Source organism: Epinephelus lanceolatus, chromosome 11, assembly GCF_041903045.1.
Source record: "Epinephelus lanceolatus isolate andai-2023 chromosome 11, ASM4190304v1, whole genome shotgun sequence".
Lineage (NCBI taxonomy): Eukaryota > Metazoa > Chordata > Actinopteri > Perciformes > Serranidae > Epinephelus > Epinephelus lanceolatus.
In genome coordinates, this window is record NC_135744.1 from 11,476,030 (window position 1) to 11,498,420 (window position 22,391).

The 22,391-nt window shown below is 41.7% G+C and overlaps 1 protein-coding gene across 2 annotated transcripts; it reads left to right on the forward strand.

The window, feature by feature from the left end:
- The first annotated feature begins 261 nt into the window (after positions 1-261).
- Positions 262-22,229, forward strand: brwd3 (bromodomain and WD repeat domain containing 3). Of its 2 annotated transcripts, none has more exons than XM_078172254.1 (40): positions 262-456; positions 635-693; positions 799-828; positions 1,012-1,071; positions 2,501-2,651; positions 2,838-2,936; positions 3,065-3,225; positions 3,663-3,884; positions 4,108-4,208; positions 4,325-4,395; positions 4,591-4,691; positions 5,701-5,741; positions 5,832-5,936; positions 6,023-6,173; positions 6,274-6,408; positions 6,493-6,621; positions 6,903-7,128; positions 7,234-7,374; positions 8,472-8,649; positions 8,770-8,863; positions 8,969-9,139; positions 9,252-9,325; positions 9,405-9,597; positions 9,709-9,819; positions 9,902-10,009; positions 11,872-11,996; positions 12,094-12,176; positions 12,276-12,387; positions 12,591-12,652; positions 14,451-14,606; positions 14,706-14,826; positions 14,938-15,063; positions 15,963-16,038; positions 16,143-16,187; positions 16,290-16,433; positions 16,616-16,768; positions 16,877-17,046; positions 17,343-17,431; positions 19,018-19,155; positions 19,266-22,229. In XM_078172254.1, exons 1-40 carry the CDS (start codon positions 423-425, stop codon positions 20,072-20,074), a joined length of 5,355 nt encoding a protein of 1,784 aa, XP_078028380.1. In that variant the 5' UTR covers positions 262-422; the 3' UTR covers positions 20,075-22,229. The 2 variants fall into 2 exon arrangements, with proteins under 2 accessions (XP_078028380.1, XP_033502873.2); XM_033646982.2 differs by having other exon boundaries at positions 263-456; positions 8,469-8,649.
- Positions 22,230-22,391: the final 162 nt, after the last annotated feature.

Genomic DNA, 22,391 nt, shown 5'->3' on the forward strand with positions numbered 1-22,391 from the left:
TTAGGGTACACAAAGAATTTTTTTTTTTTTCATCTAACATATGACACTGTCCACCTATAAATATAGAAACATGTTTTATGGAAACTTTAAGTTAAAAAGAAATGCAGTGAAATGTAAATATCCTCTTTGTCTCGCGGTTCAAGACAGGGGGGGAAAGTCTGTCTGAAATTGTCGAAGTGAAAGTAAATTTGAATATTTAAACATTAATCATTTCTACAAAGAAAACAAACCGTCCAGTATTGCACTGTTTCACTGGAGGGCGCTAACACAAAGCACCAGGTGGTCAGGGAACAACTTGAGAAAGCAGGAGGCCATTCACTAGCCTGTTTTAGCTTCACACACCTAGCTAGTGTTAGCTACCCGGCGGCTAACCAGCAAGCTAAAACATCAGTTTGTCTTAATGTCGCCTATCTTATCAAGTGATGGCAAGAGAACAGTGTTCACAAACCGAAGCTGGTGAGTGCTGAGCGTCCCTTCGATCCGCGACCAAACATTTTGCATTTACATAGTTTGCTGTTGTTTGTCAGCTAGCGAGCTAACTAACCGAGAGTGCAACCCAGAGCTAGCTAACGTTAGCTCGGCTCAATAGCAACATTAGTTGGTACCACGCTAATACATCTCTCTTTCGTTTCAGAACTCTATTACCTCATTGCCAGATTTCTGCAGTCTGGACCTTGTAAAAAAGCAGCACAGGTAACAGCCCACAATAAGCAAGATATTAACTCATACCGGGTAGAAATCGTCTAAATAAGTAACTGGTGCTAGCGGCTAATGCTAACTGTGTCTGTCTGTTGTTAGATTCTGATTGAGGAGCTGGAGGAGTATGAGGTAGGTTCAGCTGGACCTTTCTGTGTTTATTCTCGTGTGTGGTATCCGTACTGCTGCCTATCTGTCCGCCTTTCGGGCAAGCTTTTTAAATTTAGCTGGTGTCAAATAAAGGAGCGTGTTGCCGATCCCGGGACGATACTGGCCGTTTAGTGCTATCTCTAACAGCTTGTTTTTAAACTTTAGTTGGTCCCTCAACGATGGAGTTGGGATGGAGAGAAATACAAACGGACCTTCCAAGACTGGGTGAGTGTGAATTGTCACAATTAACTTTTTAATCAAATGGAGCGTCTATTTTATCGACAATTGCCTCTCAGTGGATGTTTATTATTTTAATAAAATTGACCCACCAGAATAGCGCGGTGGTAATATGTTCATGTTTATTTTATCGATTTAAACATTTATATCAGTAATGGCCCGTTGGTAAATAACTATATATATGCTTTGCTATTGTGTGGGCCAGTAGGTGGAGAACAGAGACAAGGGCAGATAGTGATAGGTAGAGCCAGATCCAGAGAGCTGTCAGTCTGCTGTTGGAGCCAATGAAATCACAGTTGTCTTTGCGAGCGAACCGGAAGTATCAAAAAAAGACTATTTTGATTGGCTGTGAGCTTCTCTGCCCCTCCCCTTTACTTTCCTTCTCCCTCCCTTTCTCATGATTGCTTCTCAACAAGCTGCAATACAATTTATGAGCAATAATAAATAGGACGACGAAAAAAAGAAACCAAAATTATTTTTGTTGATTTGTATACCCTGTCATAGGTTAAAATATATTTATTTTATATTATGCAACACTTAGAATACTACACTTATTGTATTATACTATTTTACATAATACTCATGCTACACAGCTTTTTTTAATGTCATTTTTGATTTGACTCTAATCCTGTTCCATCCTATGTTATATTGCTGCGCTACATAGTATGTTATATTATATTACTTTATTTCACCTTATACCAAATCTCATACTGTCAAAAATGATCATAATTACACTATGTTATGTTAATATGTTTTTATTAGTGATTTTGGCATCATATTCTACATGACATTTATATTACATCTCTATAGTTACTTACAAACACTAAGTGTTATTGTGTAATCATATTATCACTGTTAACATAGACTTGCTGTCTCTGCTGCCATTAATCACTGCTACTGTCACCTTAAACATACCTCTATCAATTACCCTTGCAATTTTTGTCTCCATATGACCTGGTATAGTATTCTGTTTATTATTTTTATTATACAATTTCCGTTTTAATTGTAATATTACTCTTATTATTTATTCTTTTACTTTCTGTATTTATCTGTACTATTTTTGTCCTTGTGCTGCTGTAATAACTGGATTTGTCCTCTGGGGATCAACAAAGGTTTATCTTATATTTTGAAGAAGTTACATTCTTGTGTTACTAAACAGCTGTTTGAATTTTATATACATCCAGTATGGGTCTGTTTAAATTATTAATTATTTAATTGTGGTGCTGTTTGTAAAAGGCACTGGCTATTTAATCTGTTCAAAAAAAAAAAAACTTGAGTATCTTTAATGTATTTTCAGTTTTTGTTCCAGCATGTTTTAAGAATGTTACATATATGATAATGTTTTTAGTGTTTGTTACTACATACTACTTACATATTTGTTGTATCATTTTGTAATAGCTATCTGTGTGTCCTACAGGTGATTTTGAACCAGCACATTCCTGCAGACTATTTGCTCCGTGTTTGTCAGCGGATAGGCCCGCTTATAGAGAAGGAGATCCCACCTAGTGTTCCTGGGGTTCAAACCCTTCTGGGGCTGGGAAGACAGTCCTTGCTTCGTACCACCAAAAGTGAGTATTTCCCTCCCATCCACCGCGGTTGTTCCCTCCTGTATTTATGTACTGTCCACATATCAAAACTATTTTCCTTTTTAGATTTATTGTGTTTGATCGGGTTGTTGTCAATAGAATTTTTTCCAAATCAGTTATTAACTTTACACAATTTTGTTTTTTTATTTTACTACCTGTGTAATTTAGGTTGTAGCCACAAAGTATGCAGTGGCTCAGCTGTTGCTGCACTCCATCGAGGACGTCCACCAGAACCTCCAGCCAGCAATGGACATCCTCCCAATGTTGGTGTGTGGATTTTTTTTTTAATTATTTTTACCCATTAAGAGTACCGAAAGCCCCTAGACCAATGAAGTTAAGTTTGCTTTAGCAGTGTATTACCTACACTAATAATTTCCATGTGTCTTTATATCAAGTGTCCATCATGGGTGCTCGCCAGGCCACAGGCACAGCTCGTTTTGGCCAGGCCCTGCCGTCTTCCTCCTACCAACACATGAAGATACACAAACGTATCCTTGGCCACCTTTCTTCAGTCTACTGTGTAGCCTTTGACCGTACCGGCCGTCGGATATTTACGGTGAGTGATGATTTCTGATTCAGTTTATCATTGCAACAAAACTTTGTCCGGAGTGTCTCACTAGTTGTGTTTCCATCTGTCGGGTCATACTATTAAAATGCTGCAGAAAATTAAATGCAAATTGGGCAAGTTCTGTGGTCAAATGATTTCATGAAAAAATTTTATTTTTACTCTAGTTCATAATCTGTTTTATACATACATTTCAGGAGGTTGTGCGTAGAAAGACAGGTGACAGAATCAGCCATCTCAGGGATGTTTGCAACCACAAACATATTTCTCAACATATCATATTTACTGATTCATGTGCAACACCAAATGCATGTAAATGAAAGCAAGACATCTGGGAGATGTTGCTGTGTCACTTAGCATCTGCCACTAGTTGTGTTTTTTAAGCACTGTGCTTAAAACACGCTACCACGCCGATTTATGTGTTTAAGGGTTCTGATGACTGCCTGGTGAAAATCTGGGCCACAGATGACGGCCGGCTCCTGGCAACACTCCGCGGCCACTCAGCAGAGATCTGTGACATGGCTGTCAACCACGAAAATACTCTCATTGCCTCAGCAAGCTGTGACAAAACTATCAGAGTGTGGTGCCTGCGTACCTGTGCGCCCATCACTGTTCTGCAGGCCCACGGTGCCTCCATCACATCAATACAGGTGAGACTGATGCCTTTTAAAGGAATAACTCAAACAAATATGGGAATAGGAAGCTTTGTTTTAGGCTTTCTTGAAAAAAAACAAGGTACCAAAGTCTTATATTAACTATATCACTTAGATTTTCTGAAATTTGTTCTGCACCGTGTCAACTCTCTTGCTACTGTAGTAAATGTTGGTCACTTCTCATCTGTGACTAACCAACACTGGATTTCTATGCCCTTAGTTTTGTCCCGCTATCAAAGGGACAACACGGTACCTGGCCTCCACTGGTGCAGACGGCATGGTGTGTTTCTGGAAGTGGCACTCTGTCAGCATGAAATTCCAGTAAGTTTTTGCAACATCTGTTGAAGCTTTTATCAGCTCTACTGTTTCTAGCTCTGGTAAAGTTGCTCTCTGTCATGGAAATAACTATAGTTTTGGTGTTTCTCCTCTTTCCTCAGCGATCAGCCAGTCAAGTTTGTTGAGCGGTCACGTCCAGGAGTTCAGGTCTCCACTTCCTCCTTCAGTAGTGGTAAGTGTATTTCCCTGCCTGGTTACACTTCTCTCTAGATACACTTGTCCTAAAATGCTGTGAGCAGCAAACCACTGATACAGTAAACATATAAAAATAACTACAGAACTAAAGGTCATGGATAAAGACATATTGATGTAGACTTAATGTGTTTTTTTTGTCACTTTCATTTCCTTCTGTGTTTACTGTTAATAGGTGGTATGTTCATGGCTACTGGTGGCACCGATCATCTGATCAGAGTCTACTACCTTGGTGCTGAAACTCCCATGAAAGTCTCTGAGATGGATGCACACACAGTAAGAAACAAAACACAGTAGCTACTTCACTCTTATTCCCTTCTGTTTAACTCTTTAAATTTCATTTGAACAAGTGCTGTGTTTCAAATTGGATACTTCCCTGAGTACACTTACATGAAGTACATAGGGCGTATGCTATTTACTCACTTGTGTAGTGTGTGTGAATTTTGGCAGGGTAGTGTTGTATCAAATTTAACACAGCCTTTGCACACTTGCCAGAAATGACGATATCAAGGTTTGACAGCTTTTCCTCCTCTGGTTATCTAGGATGGCAAAGGAATGACCCGCCCTGCTCTGCCTTACTCTGCCTCTGACTGGCTTACCTTGATATTTTTACCCTAACCAATCTCACTCCTATATCCTAAACCTAACCAACTCAACCAACAAAGGCAACAAGTACAAGCCAATCGGGGGGTGGGGGGGGGGGGGGGTCGGGGGTCGGGGGTCGGGTCATGCCTTTGCCATCCTAGAAAAAAATATTTTTGGCTGACTGAGAGGAGCATTATCACCATCATTTGACAAACGATTGTCACTTGCCAGAATATATACTTGTATGTATCTAACATCAATGCTGGATGATAGCTAGCTAGCAAGCTAACATTAAAATTCATGTTATCATTCGCGGTATCAAATAATTACAGAATGAACCCCTAATAAACAAAGTCATAGCATCTGTCCAACAACAGTATTGTGGTAGTGAAAAGTACACACGGTTAACTTAACTTCACTGTACTAGTCTCCTCTTTAGCCACTTTTTTTTACAAGTTTGAAACATGTTCACGGACTCAAACCCTCCACTACATAGGCAACATGATGACCATTGAGTGTGAGAAGTGTCCAGCAATCAAAACTCAACTTAAGAGTGCACCATCAGGATACTCACAGTGCATTGCATTTTGCCATATTTGTAAATGCACTCAAAATGGCAAGGTTAAGTACAGAACTATCCGATTTGAGACACAACAAAGGTCTCTCTAACTTAAATACATGTCTTGTTTCTTGTCTGTAGGACAAAGTTGTCGTCGTCCAATTTAGCAATAACAGTGACAGGTGAGTGTGTTTGCTGACATCATAGACTTTAAACTGTTTTTTATGTGTGGTATTTGAGCCTTTGACAGTTAAATGTGTGTATGTGTCCAGCCTGAGGTTTGTGAGTGGCAGTCGCGACGGCACAGCCAGAATCTGGCATTACCAGCAACAAGAGTGGAAGAGTGTCACTTTAGACATTGCTGCCAGGCTGCCTGGGTAAGAGAGTAAACAGTATTACAGTTTCATGATGCCTTTCAGTCTCACTGTTAGTGTTTCATGTCTGATGGGATGTTTTCCTTCAGGAGTACTGTGGCCAATGGGGATGATAAAACCAAGCTGATGGCGACTATGGTGGCCTGGGACCGTGCAGATAGCACCGTCATCACAGCGGTGTCAAACTACCTGCTCAAAGTGTGGAGCACGACTACTGGACAGCTGCTGCATGTGTTATCTGTGAGTGGACAAAGGTGGCACTATTACCGTACAAAAATGAATAAAACAGCTGTTTCTGACCAACTGACCGCCCTGACTGTTTGTACTCTCTCTTTTCAAGGGTCATGATGATGAGGTGTTTGTGCTGGAGGCTCACCCATTTGACTCCCGCATCATGCTATCTGCCGGCCATGATGGCAACATTTACATGTGGGACCTAACCAAGGGAGTCAAGATCCGCAACTTCTTTAACATGGTACCTGATCGACAATATGAAACACCCATAAGTAGTGTTGTCTTTGCACTGTTATTGAATTCATATTTAAATATCTGTTTCCAGATTGAAGGGCAAGGCCATGGCGCTATTTTTGACTGCAAGTTCTCAGCTGATGGGCAGCATTTTGCCTGCACTGACTCACATGGCCATTTGCTCATCTTTGGCTTCGGCTGCAGCAGACCATATGAGAAGGTAACAGTCAAAACATATTTAACTGTAAACACAATTTTTTTCTATTTATTTATTTTTTAAAGGAACAACATTTGGAATCAATACAGTTAGACAGTATGATGGATTTGTGGTTACACATACTGTTGTTTAATCATGAGATCTGAAATATCATAGGGAAGTTTGCTAATATCCATAAAGAAGCTCCTTTGTAACTTATTCTGTGTCCTCGTCTGCCTTGCAAGCAGCAGTTTTACCTCTTTTAACCTCATTATCAACACAAACATACACTTGATTCCCTCCAGATTCCCGACCAGATGTTCTTCCACACGGACTACCGACCTCTTATACGCGATTCCAATAACTATGTGCTGGATGAGCAGACGCAGCAAGCCCCACATCTCATGCCTCCACCCTTCCTGGTGGACGTAGATGGAAATCCTCACCCTCCTCACTACCAGCGCCTGGTGCCAGGAAGAGAGAACTGCAAGGAGGATCAGCTAGTACCCCAGCTAGGATACATGGCTAACAGTAAAACCCTCTCCTTCATTACTTGAACCATTCAGAATGTGTGGACTTTTAACTTAAGAAATATATCTGACAGTTTAACACAATATCTGCCTTTTTGCTGCTTAGGCGATGGAGAGTTGGTTGAGCAGGTACTTGGCCAGCAAACGGCAGAAAACAGAGAAAGCATATTGGACAGTCTCATCAGACAGTTGCAGAATGAGCAGGACCAGCGTCAGAACCCACAAGAGCAGGCTGCAGAGGCACAGGGTATGTTTTACTCTACACTATGTCAGCAGATTTTACCGTGATTTGGGGTTTTACGTTATGTTCTTGATTTGTCCCGTATGTTCAGTTAGGCCGGTAAAAGCCTGAGATTTATTGTAAATCTGTGAGCATAACTATTGCATACTATTATAGTTAACAGATTTTTAAAAGTAAAGGATCCATGCATAATTTTTAGTTACGTGAAGTGCAGTCAGCATCCTGTTGCTCACTCGCACTCCGTAGTCACGAGAGAGCACCTGGGCATTGGCCAAAATGGTGACAAATATCAGACTGAATGTGACTGACCAGCATTGTGTTGATAGAAAACAGTCAGATTAAAAATTATGTCTATAATGTTCCTGTAATTAATTTGGACTATTTGCTCCACAATACTAAGTAGTTTGCCTTTGCAGATTGCTTTATCTGCTAATGTTATGAAGCAACCAACAGGTTATCTAGGTTAGCTAGCTAAATGTAGCTAGCAAAATTCACAATATCACAACATATTTCACATGTCAGTGCTTCCTGTGGGATTTTATTACCACCAGGGGCACTGAATTTGATTAATCTACTGTTTATCCGAGTAAGCTAGAGTACCTCATGGTCCCTCTGCCTCACTCCACACCACTCTGAAATGGCTTTGCTGGGTGGAGAGTGGCTGTATCAGTGAAGGTCCACCTGAGGGCTGCTGCTACAAAGTGCATATCATGGAAACACAGCATGTGTGGACTCTGTGTTGTGGTGGATGCTGGTCATTTGTTGATGTAAACTAACTTTAGCCACTCTTAGCGCTATAGTAGAGCTGAAGAGTGGTAAGACACTCTGGAGTGCGCACAATGTAATGTTTTTTTGGATTTTCCCTGGAAAATTTGGCCTGGATCCTTTACATAGAAATCAGTTCACAGGCTGTTATAGGCAATTGAGAAGGTTGGTGAAGGTCTCAGTTTTTAAGTTACACCATAGTCTGTTGACCCATTAGCAGCACAAAATGATTAATACATGTTACAGATCCTTTTAAGTGTTGTTAACTTCTATTGTCAATCATGCCATATTTCCCAACATATTGTCATAACAAACAAATCTCTTCTTATTTTTAGAAGGTGATGAAGCAGCGATGGAGGCATCCTCTCCTCCTGCTGAACCTCGCAGAAGTGGGCAGGTGGACGGGGTTTGGCAGATGCAGCATAATGCCCTGCGTAGTCAGGTGGCCACTGAGCGGGACCTGCTGGCCTGGAGCCGCAGAGTGATGGTCAATGAAGTGCCACAAGGAATATCCAGGTGAGGCAGATGGAGGGAATTTTATTAGGTGTAAGGACATTACAGAGCGCTGAGCAGACAATCTGTTTTTATATATACGCTTTTTAGTCATTTGTGATGTATATGATTATGTTTTATTAGGGTGTTGGAGGAGTGCAGACAAGCCAAAGGCGATATGGAATGTTCTCTATACAATGCAGAGAGGAGGAAGAAGCCAGTAACCTGCACACCCAAGGTACACTACTCTGCACTTCACAGTTGTTTGCACATGTCAGACATAGTATCTTTGCCAATCCATTTCTGCTCTCTGTATTTTTCATCCTCCTTTCACACTTTACAGAGCGATCTGCTGACTTCACGCCTGCGCTCCCTGCGGCCAACTAAGAAAAAGCAGCAGCGCCACGCCTATCAGACCCGCTCAGCCCAAGTCCGCCGTTCTTGGAATAGGAGTCGAAATTCCAGCACCCGTCGTAACTCTGATAGCCAGATAGACTCTGACAGTGATGGAAACGTATGTTCCAGCTTTCTGCTGTACTTATCAAAACATGCCATGATGCTGTGGAGCACTGTCTGGTAACTACCATTTATAATAGTAAAGGTGCTTTCTGTCTTTTCGTTGACAGGCAGCAGCACAGGCGGATCAAAGTGAGGCCTCCTCTGATGGTGAAGCTCAGTGGCAGAGTGAGAGCAGCTCCAGGTGAATATCTTTGACTGAGCAGTGTTTTTAACATGAAATTATAATCGCCTAACTAACAACACCCCTCTTTCATTCTCAGTGACTCCTCCAGTGAATATTCTGATTGGACAGCTGATGCCGGGATCAACCTCCAGCCACCAAAGCGCCCAACCAGGAGGCCTGCACCGCCCCAAGGTTACAGCAGCTCTGAGGAGGAAGAGGGCGAAGGAAAGACAAAAGAGGCTAAGAAGAGGGACAGTGAGAAGAGAAAGAAGCCCAAGGAGACCAAACAGGTAAGTAATGTGACCTGCAGCTCCTGTGCTCACAGTGAAAACATGTCTGGGCCTCACAGTACAGAAGAAATTCTCTTCTTAATTTTATTTTTTTTAATTGTATAATCCCAGAAGCCCACGTCCTCTCTGGCTGGACTTGATGCGGAGGAGTGGCTGCCACCATCATGGATAATGGAGACCATCCCTCACCGCTCTCCTTTTGTCCCTCAAATGGGAGATGAGGTATGAGTGTCACTCTCATATCAAACAGAAGAATTCATCACATCACATGCATTTTAATCATGGTTCCCCTGTCCTCCTCCAGCTCATCTACTTCAAACAGGGCCATCAGGCCTACGTCCGGGCTGTCCGCAGGGCCAAGGCGTACAGCATCAACCCTCAGAAACAGCCGTGGAACAGACTTGACCTCAGGGTGAGGCACAGTTTTATTAAAAGCCAGTGTTGTGCACTTCCTTACATGTCAAGTTGTTGGGAGAGTCTGTAAACCGCAGTCAGTTGTTGTAGCTTTCTGAGGTTGGCATGTGGCTCTGAGTGAAATGTCTCGACAACTATTTGATTGATTGCCATGAAATGTGGTACAATTGTGGGCGTTCATGTCCCTCTCAGGATGAATTGTAATGACTTTGATGATTCTTTGACTTTTTATCTAGCGCCACCAAGGGGTCAAAATTTTAGTATGTCCAATATTTTGTTTCATGAGCAATTGCAGTAATGATGACATTCCCATCAGCTTCCATTGCTCAGTGCTAATTACCATACATCTGCTTGCTAACATGCTAAATTAAGGTGGTCACAATGGTAAACATCATCCCTGCTAAACATCACCATGATAGCATTGTCATTGTTAGCATTTAGCTAAAGCACAGCTGTGCTTTACTACAGTTTCACAGTGTCGCTGGAATGGCTGTAGATTTTTAAGGGACGCCCACACCTAGAACAATAACTGTAACATGAATATATATTCATAGTTGTCCAAAATGCTCTAACTCAAGTGGATAAAGGAGTCTAAAACACAACTTTAACGACAACCACAGCTCCAAATGATATTGTTGGGATCATTTTCAGAGCGATTTGAGACTGTAAACTCCAGATTTACAGGGCGTCACAGCTGAGTGTGCACTGTTTACAGTATGTTATCTTTCATCAGTGTGGCTGCTTAATGTTGTATTTATTGTTCTTGGTGTGGACAGCCCTTTAGCTTTGTCATTAAAGCATTGGAATGGTCTGATGAAGTGAGTTTTAACATGGAATGATAGCTTGCACTGGGTCTGCGGCTTGTAGCATCTGCTATACAGCTGTTGTCTTTGGCTTCTTGCACAATCGTTGCAGAATGGCATAAAAAGAGAAAAGTCTTGAAATTCAAGTCTTGAATCTCAATTCAACACTAATCACCATTTATCTGAACTCGTCTCAGATGAGTTACAACAACAAATTCTATTAAACGTGTTAAAGATGTTCCTCTGTGTGCAGCTTTAAAGGTCCAGTGTGTAGGATTTAGGGTGGTATATTGGCAGAAATGGAATAAAATATACTAGGTATGTTTTCTTTAGCGTAGAAGCATTTGAATATAAGAATTGTTGTGTTTTTGATACCTTAGAATGAGCCGTTTATGTCTATGCAGGGAGCAGGTCCTCGTCTATGGAGGTCATTATGGTGTACAGATCAAACACTGACTCTCGATAGGGCCATTCGCATTTTTGTTTTGTTTTGTTTTTTTTAAGATATTTTTTGGGCATTTTAGCCTTTAATTGACAGGACAGACAAGTGTGAAGGGGGTAGAGAGAGGGGGAGTGACATGCAGGAAATGGCCACAGGCTGGAGTCGAACCTGAGCCCCTGCGGCAACAGCCTTTGTACATGGGACGCCTGCTTTATCCACTAAGCCACCGACGCCCCAGGGGCCATTCGCATTTTGACATCGGAGTAGTTAACAGCCTTTCTGTGACGAGACTGTCAGAAAAACACAGATTTTTTTTCTTTTCACACTTGAAACTGCTTTAATTTGTGTTTTACCTGATGAAACACCAGGTTTGTTTGTTTTGGAGAGGAAGAGACCTCTGCAGATAATTCTGCTCACAGTAGAAGGAATTCTAACCTAGAGAAGTTTTAGCTGGCTTTAATCTGTAGTTGTCACCACTAGATGCCACAAAGTCCCCCTAAATCCTGCACATTGTACCTTTAACTGGACCTTGTTCTCATTTTTCTTTTTGAGGAGTTCTACTCGTCATCTTTATCCAGAGTCTCACCTTTTGTGGATTTTCTTCTGCTCCCTCAGGACCAGGAATCAGTGAAGGTGGTTGGAATTAAATATGAAGTAGGACCTCCCACCCTCTGCTGCCTAAAACTGGCTTTCTTGGACCCCGTCTCAGGGAAGATGACCAATGAGTCTTTCTCCTTAAAGTGAGCATTTAAATACTGTATATACAGTACAAGATAACAAATCGTAATTGAAGCATGTGTTAAAAATGTGTTAATTTTTAATTCTTACACTCTCAAGGTACCACGACATGCCTGATGTCATTGATTTTCTGGTACTGCAGCAGTTTTACAATGAGGCTAAACAGCACAACTGGCAGCCAGGTGAGTTTTGTAAAGTGATGCGTTTATTACTCATGTTGTTGTGGATATTATACTGCCCTTTGCTTATGTTTCATCCTGTCCTCACTTGGCTCTCTTCAGGTATGAGGTTCCGCAGCATCATTGATGACGCTTGGTGGTTCGGCAGTGTGGAGGCTCAGGAACCTCTTCAGCCAGAGTATCCAGATAGCCTGTTCCAGTGCTATGCAGTAAAGTACGTCTGTATCTCTGCAGTGTTTGTGGCTGATGGAGGGGTACTCTACTCCAACATAATGTATCAACAGTGCTCTCTGTTAATATCACATTCTTCTGTGCTGGCCTGATGTCACGCTTCATTAAAGTTAAATCAAATGAGCAATTTTAATTTTGCACACAGTTGAGTTTAATAACTTGTGGTTTTTTTTCTTGTTTGATCAGGTGGGATAACGGTGAGCGGGAGAAAATGAGTCCCTGGGACATGGAGCCTATTCCTGAGGAAGGTCAGTAGTGTGAACATGAGAATGCCACCTGGTTAATAACTGGTGCATTTGAAATTAAGGCTTCATAGATTACAGACAAAATGTGCAAAAGATTTCCTTAAGGTTTAGAACACAATAGTACACCATAGAAATTGCTTGAGGCTATACATCCTGTTTGATGTACCCTGTCCATTCAAATAGAACAAAATATTGATGTCATAAGATTACTCCAGAATGGCATCTAAATGTGATCCATTTCCTCTCACTGACTATTATAATGTAAAATTGAAGTCAATTTTAAAGCTTCATCTTAAAAAATGGAGTGTTAGGAATCAGCCTGTGTACCAAAACAAAAACAAAAAATGAAAATTCCCAATCACTTCCATGGCCTCATTAGAAATCACCATGAGGTAAGGGAGAGATGGTGTTCAGAAAAGACATTTTACTGAGAGGGTGAGTTGAAATTTAAGTAAATATATTATTTGTATAGCATCTTTTATACAAGAAATGCAAAGTGCTTTACAATAAGGAAATTATATGCACTGAGTGCCTCACATTGATACAGATCTATCAAATATCTATGAAAGAAAATACAATAAGAATTTTATACTGCAACAAAGTTAATATAATAAAATTTAGATAGTTGAATCAGAGTTGCATATTTTTAGCACTATTTTCCAAGAATATTTAATTTTTCAGAAAGGTTTGGTTTTCATCAAGTTAGTAAAATTCTATGATTGTTTTGTTTAAAGCATTTAACAACTTCTATTTTCTTTATTTATTTTTTGTTATATTAAAGAACTTCACATACAGACTAGGGTTGTAACGGTATGAGATTTTCATGGAATGATAACAGCCCCAGAAAATATTGCAGTTTTACACTATCAGGGTATTACAGAATTTATATTATCAATTAGAATGACCCTTAAAGGGTTATTTTTGGTTGAACAAAAGTTTTATTACTGTAAATGAAACTGAGAACCATTTTGTTAATGGAAGTATGTGTAAAAAGTCCCCCCTTTGAATGTAACTAGTATGATAACAGTATGATAACCACCAACTAATATATCACGGTATACCTTGAAACCGGTATATCACTGCAAACCTAACACAGGCGAATGATACTATACCTAGAAAAACACAGTGAACATGTTCTACTGTCAAACCAAATGTTCGTGTGTTAGTGCACAGGTAGAAATCAGTAGGTTAAAAACACCCTGGACTTAATATATTGCTAAAAGAAGAAACAATGTGTCCTTTACATAAGGTAGAGATGGCCGTGTGTTTTCCAGACAAATGGGCTCATTATTTTTAGCATTTCGAGATTTCAGCCTGCTCGTTATGGTAGCCAGTTATATGTTCTTGAGCAATTAATATTTGAGAACTGCTCATATCACAAAGGAACTTGATTTTGATTTGAAACCACTTGCTGGTCCTTTTCAAGTGGCATTGTTTCCTTTTTGACATAATTATACAACCAAGTAGTCCATTTATATTTTAAATGTCTCAGGCTGTCAATCCCATAAAAACATTCTCCCTTTTTGAATTTATTCTCCCATTTTATTTCAGTGGCAGAATGGTGAAAATAAAAAAAAAGCCATTTTGAACATGGACATATCTGTGTTTTTTTTACATTCTAGGCTTGAGATCAAACTAAAATGTCTTTTTTTCTTAGGAAATATAACCTCTAGCTACTTAAATTATTTTAGATGATTATTAGTATTTTTATCATGTTTGTATTGCTGACAATTATCTGCTATTCATTGCAGTTTTTGAGCCTTTGACTAAATACATTTTCTGACACGTGTGGCTCCGTCAGCTGCATTGCCTGAACAGGTGGGTGACGGCGTGGAGGTGGCAGAGGAGGAGCTGAAGGCTCTGCTTTACACGCCTCAGGAAGGAGAATGGGGGGCTCACACTCGAGATGAAGACTGTGAGAGAGTCATCTACGGCATCGATCAGCTTCTTACACTGGGTAGGCCACTGAAGGGACGATGACCGTCAGTCTGTTTCGATGAAATGTCTCAGCTCCTTCATGGCTGCCATTTTGTATCTAATTTCTGTTTGTCCACAGATGTAGCCAAGTTATTTGCATCACCAGTGAATCTGCGGGACTACCCTCTGTACTGCACTGCGGTGGCTTACCCCACTGACCTCAGCACCATCCGCAAACGACTGGAGAACCGCTTTTACAGGTAAGGCAGCACACGTACCCTCACACATTTTATCTTCACCATAAATTCAAAGTCGGGATGCAAAAGTGTTGACATTTGAGCTTAAAGTGCGGATGTTCTTCTCTGCCGCAGGCGGATCTCTGCATTAATGTGGGAGGTGCGCTACATTGAACACAATGCCCGCACTTTCAACGAACCCCAGAGTCCCATTGTAGCAACTGCCAAAGTGGTGACTGACGTTCTCCTGCGCTACATTGGGTAAGGCTCCACACTCACATCATAGCCACCTCATTAACACTGGGGTAACAGTGAGTATGTTCACCTGCACACTAATACCCCTTTTCGACAGTCATAGGCTGGCTTGGCTTGGCTTGGCTTGGGCCATCAGCTTAGCATCCCAGGGATTTGCATTTCCATTGTAACAGGGCTACCCGCTTAAAGGTGTGTCTCAAACTGATGATGGCTTGTCTTGAGTGATGACATTAAAAGCAGAGTGCAGATCCAGGCTGCATCCAGTGCAGCTTGTCATAGAAGCAACATATTCTGTTTGGATATTTTGAATTTCTGAATTAAACATTTTCCAAATAAGACATGAGAAATGGTGATGTAATTTGGATTTGAATAGCCTACTTTGAACAGCGCATTCTGAATATGCGTCTCATTCAGGGTTTTTACCGCAGTGTGGGACACATAGCCTCTTGTCTGTTCACGATCAGCTCTGTGCATTGTCATGGATGTGCATTCTACACAAACCAACTAGCCAGTTTGCAAGGCTGGGATAGAGATGCATGCCAACATTGCGGGTTAGAAGGAGAAACACACTCACTTTAAAACGTCATAAAAAACCTAGATATCAGAATCAGATGTTTGGATATGCGCAAATATCACAATGCTGACCTTTTCAAGAGGGTGGTTGAAGGAATGAAAGAGGGATGCTGTTCATCACTGGTGGAAAACTTTTGAAATATCCTGGCACTGGAGACACAGGAATAGTAGTAGAATATTAATTTTCATAATCCAGGTAAACTGCTTATGAGGAATACTGCCTTTTTGGGAATGGGAAGGGCAAAAATTGGAATATTTTGTGCATGTAAACATAGTCAGCGATGAATACTCCTTCACATCTGTCTGATATCTTGGCCCTCTGTCTCCTTCAGGGACCAGAGCTGCACAGACATCTTGGATCTTTATCACAAGCTGAAATCTGAGGCCAGCAGTGGAGGAGAAGTTGAGGTGAGAGTTGGGTTGTGTTAAGTGTTTTACATTATGGTGTCTTTTTCTTTAGATTGCTGTTTTTGCTGTAAATAGTCATTTGGGTTTTATGTGTTCCTCTGCAGTTGGATGTGGACTCTGACACTCCAGGAACATCTACAGGACATCGGGTAAGAGGGACCAGAGTCCAGTGTTCCCCGACAATCCCACCTCAGACTTAAAATCATCTGCAGCAGCTTCAGTCTTAGTTCATTTCATCTTCTCTCTGCCAGGGAGGTGACCAGAATCCCAAGAAGCGCGGTGTAGTCTTGGATGTGAAATTATGGCGAGGACAGTGCAAAGAGCTGATGCGTCGAATGATGGCCTCGCGAGATTCAGAGCCGTTCAGGCAGCCCGTGGACCTCTTTGAGTATCCGGTAAAATAATCTAGAGCAACTGTCACATGCAATTATAAGACTGCTGACAACAGGAAACACTTCACACAACTTGAAATAATATTAGAATTGCATACCAAGGGTGTATAAGTAAAAGCAGAAGTCAAATTAAAATGATCTTCTGTGTACACTAACATTTTCACTCTCTATCTTGTCTTACTCAGGACTATCGAGACATCATTGACACTCCTATGGATCTGGCTACAGTGTCAGAGACACTGGTTGCAGGGAATTATGAAAACCCGATGGAGTTTGCCAAAGATGTGCGGCTCATTTTCAGCAACTCCAAAGCATACACACCTAACAAGAAATCACAGGTGCAGTAGCATCACTGGACTTGAAAAAGTACTGCAACTATATCTGCATGTAGTCCGATAAAGTAGTAGTCAAGTAGATTCATTCTGACTTTGCTGTTTCGTGTCTAGATCTACACCATGACCCTCAGCTTGTCGGCCTTCTTCGAAAAAAACATCATCTCCATCATCTCTGACCACAAGTCTGCCGTTCAGAACGAACGGCGGACTCGTCAGAGACTCAGTTACAGGGACAGAATACACAACGGAGGCAGCTCACCGCCTATTAGTCCATCCCCCAGGTGCCAAACCTCATTCACAAACCTGTCACTCGACACTCCTCATTATCAAATCAAGTTTTTCATTTCAGTGTACACAGGGTGTCTGCAGCTCCTTTGAACTCAAGGTCTGTTTTACATTCAGCTTGAGAAATACTATAAATATGGTTTCTTGTTGTGAAATTTCTGCTGCGAACTAAAAGCCTAAAGCTGTTTCAAAGCCTTGAATTTAAGCATGAACGTTGCAGACACCCCGTTATTATATGATGTAGTTGATTATTCTGAAATGTTGCTTCTTTTCTCTGTTTCCATATGTTCAGCCCTAAAGGGAAGCACAAGCCAGGGAAGGTGTCTAAGCCAAAAAAATCCCAGACCTCAACGAAGAATCGTTCTCAGAGACCACATCAAGGTATGACTGTATTATTGTGGCTAAAAGGGATAGATCAGAACTTTTGAAGTGGAGTTGTGTGAGGTACTTATCCGTAGTCAGTGTATTACATACAGTAGAAAGCAGGAAGGCAGGTGGCACACCCCCAGTTTGGAGCATAGACTGTGACACCTCCCTAAAAGTGAAGCCAAACATCAGCCCCTGGTGGCTGGCTGCAGTATTGGTTGTAAACCCCACCCCCTCGTGTTAGTGGATGACATGGGCCAAACTAAAAACTCCAAGTGCATGTCAAATAAATTTTGGTTAAATAAAGAGGTTTCTGTCATTTTAGGCAGTTGTTGTCACACTGATGTATGTTCAAATGTTCATTTTTCTGATAAGTTTGGTTATAACTAGTTATTTGGTGCTATAAAAACAGGGTTTGACATCATGACTGACAGCTGTGTGTGCCAATGGGTGTGCTTACAATCAATGGCGCTGCTTGAGATGGGTGTATAGGCGGGAACTCGATAGCGCTGAGATTGTTACTGCACAGACTTTGGCTCTAAATGATGGGGATGATGATGCAAGATGGCAGCATTTGTATCCAGGATACTTTGGCTTCATTTTTGTTCAGTGGGAGAAAGGGAGTGGTAGTGTCCATCTTTATACACAGCCACTGGTTTGGAGAAGCAGGCAGGAGTACCGCCGCGGGACCTAAGCAATGTACAGCTGTGGACAGGGGCAAAACATATTTTAGCCACCTAAAAAAAAAATCAATATCCATTTAATTGTACACTAAGTTTGGAATAATTTCCCCCTCAAACTGCTTCATCCATCTACTCTCTCTTCAAAGCCACCAGACTTCTTTTACCTTGCAGAACACAGGAGCTGCTGGTCCACCGCTGCCTCAGTCAGTTGCTTTGTTAGTGTTATTGTGTGACCTTAGTGAATTGGAACTAACCATTTAAAAGTCACATGGATAACAGCTTTAGCTACCCATCAGAAAGGGCTGTCTGACAGCAAGGTAAAGCAGTGAAAATACTCCAAATAGAGAGAACACTTTAACTGATAGTGATATTTTTAGGTGGCTTAAATACATTTTGTTGCTGCCCCGTCCACAGCAGTACATTGCTTAGTGTCCATGTTGGTACTTCTCTCCATACTGGGCCCGCTAACTGCCATCTATTGTAGTAATACACTAACTATGGTTAAGTACCTCATACAATCCCAATTAAAAAAAACTCCAAACTATCGCTTAAATGTGTTTTTAGTTCAGTGTTGTGCAGGATTTTGATGCAAACTGTTGTTAGTAGCAGGGTTAGTGTCAGGGGAGTACAAAAAGTCTTACTCTTCCAAAATTGTAATGGCATTAAAGAAGTCATTACCTCATAGGATTTGTTGCTGTCAGCAGCTGGTTTGTATCTGTTCACACATTTATATAGATTTTCTTTTATAGATACTGTATTGACACCCATTTAAATTCAGCATGTTGGGGCAAACAAGTTATATCTGTAAGGCCTCGAACTATGTTATTATTGAAGATCAGATGTAATGCATTATGCTGTGGATGTACTGTGAGAAGTAATATGATTACAGTCCTGATTAGCCATCTGTTGTTGCTTTAGCTCAGCAAAGCAGTAGTGTAGCAGAGGAGGAGGAGGACATCCAGCCTTCTTCCCCAAGTTCAGGGACAAGCAGTGGGAGCAGAAACCAAGGGCCACATCGGGTGACCCGCAGCCAGGCAACTTCAGTGAAGAAGTCAGGTATGTGAAAGCAACGCACTCTGACCAAAATGTATCAGCATCTTTCATTTGAATGTGACTGTAAAAGTTACGGTGCAGGAATGAATCCGTGTCCTCTTATGTTGCATCAGGGCACCAGCGTAACCTGCATCTAAGTAACGGCTCCAGACAGCACCACGGGCGACAAGCACCACAGTCTGATGACGATGAGGAGGAGGCGGCATCTGGATCAAACAGCTCTTCGTCGGAGTCATCCTCCACCTCATCATCCTCCTCTTCCTCGTCATCGTCAGACAGTGAGAACAGTTCTGAGTCTGAGATGGAGAAGTACGTGGAAGGGGGAGATCACGACTACAGCAAAGCCCCCTGCCTGTCAGTACGCCTCTCAGCTAAGGGTAAGGTGGCGGCCTCAGGGAAAAGGAGACACAAAGGAGGAGAGGACACAGCACAGATACCTAAAAGAGCACGAGTGCAGCTGCCGGTAGAGGAGGAGGAAGATGAGGAGGAGGAGGAAGAGGAGGAGGAGGAGGAGGATGAAGAAGAGGAGGAGGAGGAGGAAGAGGAGCAGCAGCAGCAGCAACCGGTGGATGGAAGACATGAAGAGGATGAAGAAGAGCAGGAAGAGGAGGAGGATGAAGAGGAAGAGGAGGAACCCGAGGAGGAGGAGGAACCTGAGGAGGAGGATGATGATGAGGACAACTCTGAGGTGCAGACAAGGGCTGCAGCAGCAACAAGCAGTCCAAGAGGCAACCAGTGCAAGTCTCGACGGGTCAACACACGCAACCAGGGCCGCAGGACAGTTCTTTACAGGGATGACTCAGAGGATGATGGCCATGGGTCGAAGGAGGACCCTCTCAACCTGGGCATGTCCCGCTCAGGACGGGTACGCCGCATGACTGAGAAAGCCCGTGTCAGCCACCTCATGGGCTGGGGTCACTGACACATCGCCCCTTTTCAAACCTCAATTTAAAAAACTTAAACGTGAGTATAACACTTCAGGGATTTTTTTTTCTTTTTTTTTTGTACAAGTGTATATAATATATATATGAGTTTTTCTTTTTATCTGAAACTGCTTATGACTTTCAAACTGATAGCTGGTGCTCATGATGTGTTGCCAAGGAGTTTCCTTCCCTGGTCGACAGAGCCACTGTTCAACACAGACACTCTCCAACTGGACTAACTCACCTCGGCCTTACTGCTCGATGGAGGAGCCTTTAAGACACGGCACCGCTCCTCCTCCTTCTGTGTCTTTCACATCCAGTACTAAACACTATACCCCTCTTCCTCCTCCTCTCGGCCCTCCCACAACTTTTCCTACTCCTGGTCACCAAAGAAGGATGCGGAGATGCCAAAAAAATGGTGCTCATATTTTAGTTCTCTCGTTTCTCAATGAGTAATTTAACAAAACTCTTAACGCCTCTGGTCACTAGTTCAGTCACGACCACCGTGAGACATGTGCAGTATCACTCAAGGTCACTGATGTCAACTTTTTGGGTACCTGGTCTTTCCTCACAACCACAAGCCTTAGTTTCCAGAGCTTACATCATTCAGATTTAGTTCTATCTGTGGCTCGGGTCAAGACAAGTATAGTTTGGGCACTAGCAATCCTTAGAAATCAGAGTGACTTCAGTCAGTAGAATATAGTACCATAGTAGTATCCCAGCTCCTGCAGCCCCTGTGGGAGAACTTGACGTCCTTGACCTGTGAATGTTAAATGTGTTTTCCTGCTTCCCTTTTTGGTGGTGTTGACTGTTTTTCGGCTCCTCGATTCTGTTTTTAGTTAGAATTGGGTGCTTTTTTTTTTTTTTCCTTCTTTTTTTTTTTAAGGGTAAATGTGATTGTCTGGGGTAGAAAAGCCACTGTCTCCTGTTTGTATTTGTTGTACTTCCTGATGGATCCAACCCTCATCCATTCATGGTTGCTTCCATCACACCTTCACCACCCAGCATGTGCAAACGCAAGGGGGTCTCCAGGACACTCTCTTCCACAGAAATATTTATTTTTCCATTGTATTGTACTAAGGTTCCTTTAACTATTTCATACGTTGATAGTGATGAGGAAGAGGAAATATTTGCACATTTATCTACTCCATGTGGCAGCTGAGTAATAAAGATATTAGAGAAAGAGAAATGATTTTTGTGTAAGAATGTTTAAACTGTGCCAGCACACATTCAGTCTTTTTTTTTATATTTCTTTTTTAGTTTGAACAAGTAAAACAGGTTTTAGCTCAACCTCATTCAACCTGTGTAGGACACAGCTGAAGGTCTCGTCTGATTGGCAATCGTAATCATGCTTTCTTTCGACCTGAAGCAAAGGTAGCAACCATGGATTAACCCTTTGTACATTGTGCCATTTATTTCCCTCATGTTTCTAACCATCTATGAACTGATGGGTTTTCTATCTTTGGCAGATCGTTTGCACATGTTACTGCGTTCCCCATGATATACAACAATCAGGTGATACGTTGGTGTCAGAATCACTGTGTGTAGTTTTTCTGCCTGGTGAGTGATTCCCCATTGTCGACTGGTTCGTGTTTCTTGTGGAATTAAATATAATTGGATGCATCCCTTGTTGCTGCACCGATAATGTTTACTTTAAAGCTTGTGCAGTCATTGGTTGGTTGGCAGCATCAGGAGGAAACAGGAAAGCTTGGCTCACAAATTGTCATTTTAACACTGGGTGCTCTGATCCGAACACACCTCCTCATCACTCTGCCTCCGTAAGGTCGCTGACATAAGAGAGAGGCCTCGGAGGTTGTTTTGTTTTCTCTTTTTTTTTTTGGGCTGTAGAGTTTGAGTGTCAGAGATAAAACACACAAATCAGCATCTAGGGTGCTCCGAGCGACAGCATTAACTGGCGTCTTGAAATTATTCTGCTTGAGTGTGAAAAGACTATGATTCATATTTTGGAATCTTATTTTCATATATAGTAGATGACTCTTAGTCTCGCCTCGAAGCGTCAGATTAGTCGATGATAAATACAACGATAACATTCTACTGTAGGTGGATTACGATTATGTGACTGTCTTTTATACACAATGTTTCGATTGTATGTGTTTTCTTTTTTTAATAAAAAAAATTGGATTTCTCTTAAAATGACTGATGGTTTTGGTTGTCTTTGTGGATGTTAGTGGTCTCTGATGACTTCATGATTTCAGTCTGTGTTGAGACAACAGAAACTTTTAAGAGTTGTTCACTAGACTGAGTCATGTGTAGCCTCTATGGTTGTCGGTCATAAACATGCACCGACGGCAAAGA